Source organism: Nicotiana tabacum, chromosome 9, assembly GCF_000715075.1.
Source record: "Nicotiana tabacum cultivar K326 chromosome 9, ASM71507v2, whole genome shotgun sequence".
In the NCBI taxonomy this organism is placed as follows: Eukaryota; Viridiplantae; Streptophyta; class Magnoliopsida; order Solanales; family Solanaceae; genus Nicotiana; species Nicotiana tabacum.
The window spans coordinates 14,312,757-14,318,029 of record NC_134088.1 but is presented as its reverse complement, the minus strand read 5'-3'; the positions used below and the strand labels follow the sequence as shown (position 1 = coordinate 14,318,029).

The 5,273-nt window shown below is 31.4% G+C and overlaps 1 protein-coding gene across 1 annotated transcript; it reads right to left on the bottom strand.

Moving 5' to 3' along the window:
- Positions 1–1,873: 1,873 nt before the first annotated feature.
- Positions 1,874–4,414, bottom strand: LOC107809508 (protein RGF1 INDUCIBLE TRANSCRIPTION FACTOR 1-like). The gene is made up of 4 exons (XM_016634154.2): positions 4,261–4,414; positions 3,544–3,789; positions 3,167–3,307; positions 1,874–2,524 (listed from the first exon to the last, which is right to left on the bottom strand). Exons 1-4 carry the CDS (start codon positions 4,261–4,263, stop codon positions 2,153–2,155), a joined length of 762 nt encoding a protein of 253 aa, XP_016489640.1. The 5' UTR covers positions 4,264–4,414; the 3' UTR covers positions 1,874–2,152.
- Between the last annotated feature and the right edge of the window lie 859 nt (positions 4,415–5,273).

Genomic DNA, 5,273 nt, shown 5'->3' with positions numbered 1-5,273 from the left:
ACAAAATCTAAGAGAATCATAGTCTTCTGTTGAGAGATGGGGTAAATCAGGCTTTGTATGCAAGCTCCACGGTAGCCTGCTTCTCAATGCACACCCCAGTTCGTTTTTGCCACGGAAGAGAACGAATGCTTTGATGGGTCACTGTATTTGAAGGGATAAACAATTGGGTTTGAGCAATCTTGGAATAAAGAGGAAGAATTTGTGAAATTGGGCAGTTACGAAGAGGAAATTGAGGTTGTATTCATGGAGAAAAACTGGCGTTGAGGGTGGAGAAAAATCTAAAAGAATGAGAGAGAAAATAATACAAAGCGTATTTTATGGCTTAAGGATAGAAGTGTACCATAAATAGATATTTGACTATAAAAATCAAAAGGTTTCTATGGAATATAATTTTTTAAAAGGGTATTTATTTAAAATAAATAAGGTATCAACCTTTGGTACAGGAGGTAAAAATTCCAATATTAATCAATGCTTAAAACCAATAATGATGTGTAAATTATTGATGCTTCGTCATCTACAATTCTCTTAAACAATTTTCAAAAATATTTGTATGCAAATCCAAAAGTTAATTTTTAGTTAATATTGAAGGATTTGCAAGGAAAACAGAAGTCTGAAATGCAGTATAATTTATTTAGTTCTCTTCCACCCATCTAACATTTCCATTTTTAGACAAAAGTGGCTCTGTTTACGTAAAAATTTTACACTGTCAAAGTAATCTAATCGATGATAAAAATAATTATTTTTATCAAATTATTAATTAATACTAAATATAAAGTTTTAAACTATAATTGTTTTTAGCGCGACCTGATTGTGTAAAACAATTTACATACATAAAAGTTAAACACGATAAGATTGGAGTATAGGAATGGTTGACTGGTCAATAATAAACACAAGTGTAAACACTTAAACAACCCCTACTCACTTGCCACCATACATTTTTTACTTTTCCCTTTTATTCTTGTATTTTCATTTCTACTTTAAATATTAATTCTCTTTCTCTTAATTTTAACTTTTTCAGTGTTTTCCTCTTTTTCTTCTCCTATAGACTTATACTATGGTTTATTCGTTAGGGTCAAAGTCAAAGAAATGCTACTACAAATGAAAATTATTGTTCTCCAATTTCAAGCTTTAGCACGAGAGGGTGACAAAGATCATACTGTGACATGACTGCTTTACATTTTTTTAATTGCTCCACCACGTTTAAACTTTTGTTAATACCAAATACTAATTGTGCTAGGTTGCAAATAAGAACCTAATTAATTGATCATTTTATAAGCTAACGATATACTCCTTCTAGTCCATTTTAATTGATTTTTTTATATATTAAAAAGGAATTAACTTTTTTTTATATTTAAAGTTGTCTTTAGAGCAAAGAGCCTTGGAGTATTTGTTATATTTCCAATAAACAAATTAAAGTTAATATGGTCAATTTTATTGTTAATTAATACTAAAAGGTTGAATTCCTTAATATCTGTGAAAACAGTCAAAAAATCAATTAAAGTGAGGCCGGAGGAAGTGTTTGATTATATTTAAGTAAGCTATCATGTTTATCTAATTAAATAATTAGGTTTAAAAGAAAACACTTTTAGCTAATATCTTTTTCAGTTTCATTAATAAATTGTTGTACATGTATCATGATAGTAATTTTAACTAACCGAAAATACTCTTACAAAAATTAGAAATTAAATCATGTGAGGTAAACAAAATCAAACAGTCTCTAATATTTGCTTGAAAATTTAATATCATTTGAAAAGAAAAGAAAGATTTAATATTTTTGATTGAACAATCAAATATTTAAATTGGCACCTTCATGTGGTACTAGTACAACAACTTGCATGCATAGAATCAAGCTAAGATAAAAAGAATCCCTTCGAATTCCTAAACTAGCACTATTATTATGTCATGTATTTGAAAATCTCCTTGTACAAAACCACATAACCTAGAATCACGTGATGCCATTAAGACAAAACACCCCGACCAAGTAATTAATTAATCCCAAAAATTGTGTGTGTGTGTGTGAAAAAAGAGGGGGTGGTGATCATGAGCAGTGAGCCAAGGAACATATAAAAAATTCCTAGTTGAAGTGGTCAAATCAAGGAAAATAAAATATGAGAGAAATAAAGAGAAATTATGGTAGCTACTATATTAAATTCTAACATAACGGAGACCTATGAGGAATGCCTTTTCTTCTACTCATACTAGTAGCCATATCCTCATCACTACTTATGTTCTTATAATTACTATTAACTACTGTTCTTCCACATACATATAATCCACTTCTCTTCTTCCTCACAAACTCAGTGCATGGGAAAGTTGTAGTACTCATCATCATCATGTTCTCCGATCCCGACGACGAGCCGGATATCGACGAGCCCCAAGGCTCGTCGCTGTCCACGATCGTCGAATGGGCCGTGTCGTCGTCGGCCATGTCTTGAGGGATAAAGAAATCTGGGCTAAGTTGTAAAGCTGTGCATCTTCTTAGGAATGGAGAGATGTCCTTGTAGTGTTTTAGCACAAAATCCACCTGATCATCAATAAAATTCGAAATTATTGGCACTTAACTAGAGAATTATTGTCACTTAGACCAAAATTATGTTATTCTTTGATTAAACTTACATGGTCTTATATATGTTACTTCTTCCTTAAGTAATTTCAAGAAATTTTAATTAACTCTCGTTTGGCGATAGATTTTAGCTGCTTTTTAAAAAAAAATAAAAAATGAAACACTATTTGTTCATAGAATATGACCAGTTTTTGAAAAAAATTTAAATCTTTTTTAAAGTTTCCAAAAACTGGTTTAGGATAATTTTTGAATGAAATTTTTTTCTTCCCCTCACATAACTTCAAATTTTTTCCAAATAAAATGCATGTCCAAACACAATTTCAACTTTCAAAAATTATTTTTTAATACAATTCCAAAAATTCTTTTTTCAAATATCAACCAATTATTTATGTCCAAAAGCTAGATTGATATTTTGGAAATAGTAATAAGTGTATTTGAGAACATGAACTCAACAACTTTTTCAAGCATCAATAGAGCATTTTTTGAATCATATTTTATATGAATTGAATTATGCTAACTTAGGTGAAATAGATAAGAATTATGGTTGAAAACCAAAACAATATTCTCCATATAATAAATGTAGTAAATTCAAAGAAAAATTACCTTGCACCCTAGAGAGCAATGGACAAAGGGTTCTTGAAGGCTTCTATCACAAGAAGTACAATAATTACCAGATCCTTTGAATTGCCTATTTTGAGTTCTTTTCTTGATGAAAATCACCTTAGCACTGTTTATTGTGTATGCCTAGTTTGAATTATGAAACAAATTATCAGAAAATTCAACAATCAAGAAAATTATTAAGCAAAACTATCTTAGAATAATTAATGATTATCAAATTTCTTGTTGAACGGAAGCCTTATCGTAACGATAAAGTTATCTCCGTGTGATCTATATATCAGGGGTTAGGCCCTGTGTGAACGTGAGATGGTTCGTGCTCAGGCTGCCTTTTTTACTTGTTGAATAATTAATTAATTTAGTACCTGGACATTTGAGCAATCTATGAGCTTCTCCAAGTCTTCAAGTCGAACAACATCATGATAAACATAACGTCGAATTTGAACTAATCTGTGGAAACGATGAGCCATCACACAATGAGGGCAAATACTTATACAGCAATCCAAACAACAAATATTCTTCTCGTTCTTCTTTGCACTCTCGTGAATTTGGCATGGGGCAAAGAATTTCTCTGTGCAGATAGCTTCCAACCATGCTGGCTTCTGAATTCCCTATAATCAACACACCATAAGACAATTGAAGAACTAACATACAATATTCTCGCGCGGTTGGTGGTTTTGAAGATATTTACGTTCTATGTATTGACGGTCTTGAAAAATATTTTACACAATCAAGTTCAATTACGATATAATTACGCCTAAATTTTCATGATAAACATAAATTAATAACTTGGATTAACCATACTATGTTAGACTACACGTAAAAGAAATTATATTGTCAGTGTATATAACTTAAGCCGTCTAGGGAAGAATTCAATCACATGAAGAATGATGAGAAACTACTACGATGAAAAAAGGGGAAGATGGTCATTCTTTATCCCAATTCTATTAAAGGAGGAAGTAAATAATTCAAGTTTTCTACGTACTTCCGTTATAGAGGGTGCGGGCGGGGGACGGCGGGAGAGAAAAAGAGGGCAAATAAAAGAGGAATTGAAGAATGAAATAGAAGCAAAGATAGCTTACCATGATCACATAAAACAGTAATACACCTTGAGTCACAAAGTACTAAAGAAGAAGCTAAGCAATGAGAAAATGTATTGATTGGAAGAAAGAGAGGGACTATAGGGTATGGATGTTAGTGTATTTATGGAGAATCACAAGAGAGGAAAGGATATATTTATTCCTCGGGTACATACACAAAACATTTTGTCAAGAGGCTCAGTTGCAATATAAATATATATATAAACTTAATATAGAGAGAAAGAGAGAATAAAATATAGAGAAAAGGGGTAATATATGAGGAGAACGTGGGCACTGTTCCCGTGTCTCCCATTGCATTTCTTCCCACATTAACTAATTTTGTCTATCTCCTTGTGTTGAGAGCTTAAACCCTAAACAAAAGGAGAGTTCTTGAAAGAGCTGCCCCACTAATTTTATTTGGAATTAAGTGTTATATATATATATACACATTATTAGTTTGGTTTAACTTGTAATAGTAGGTTAAATAGTTATATCATCTTTATCAGGTTTCAATTAATTTTAATTATATAAATTTATCTTTAACTATCTTATAAATAACTTGATTATGTAAATATTTTTATACGTGTAAACTTATTGAGAATATATGATGTTGATGCTATGAGGGGCTAAGAAGAGGTAGAGGCAGGCCAAAAAAGTATTGAGGTGAGGTGATTATGCAGGATATGACGCTACTTCAGCTTACCGAGGACATGACGCTTGATAAGAAGGTGTAGGCGTCGAGAATCAAGGTAGACGGCTAGTAGATAGTCGAGAGTATTAGTGTTAGTCCCTTTTTACATGTTGTTCTTTTCATTACGATTTCTTATTATCTTGTTGTTGTTACTGCTTTGTGCTATAGTATTAGCTTTTTTTTAAATAAAAAATTAATTGTTTTTTGTGAGCTGAGAGTCTATCGGAAACAGCATCTCTATCTTCACCCTTCCAAACCCCACTTATGGAATTACACTGCATTTGTTGTTGTTATTGTTGTTATAATGTATAAACTTAAATTATAT

Excerpts from the sequence above, each read along its gene's own strand:
- LOC107809508 (XM_016634154.2), bottom strand. Across the intron at positions 3,308-3,543 it reads TAGATTGCTCAAATGTCCAG|GCATACACAATAAACAGTGC; the intron begins GTACTAAATTAA and ends AATTCAAACTAG. Across the intron at positions 2,525-3,166 it reads ATTGCTCTCTAGGGTGCAAG|GTGGATTTTGTGCTAAAACA; the intron begins GTAATTTTTCTT and ends ATTGATGATCAG.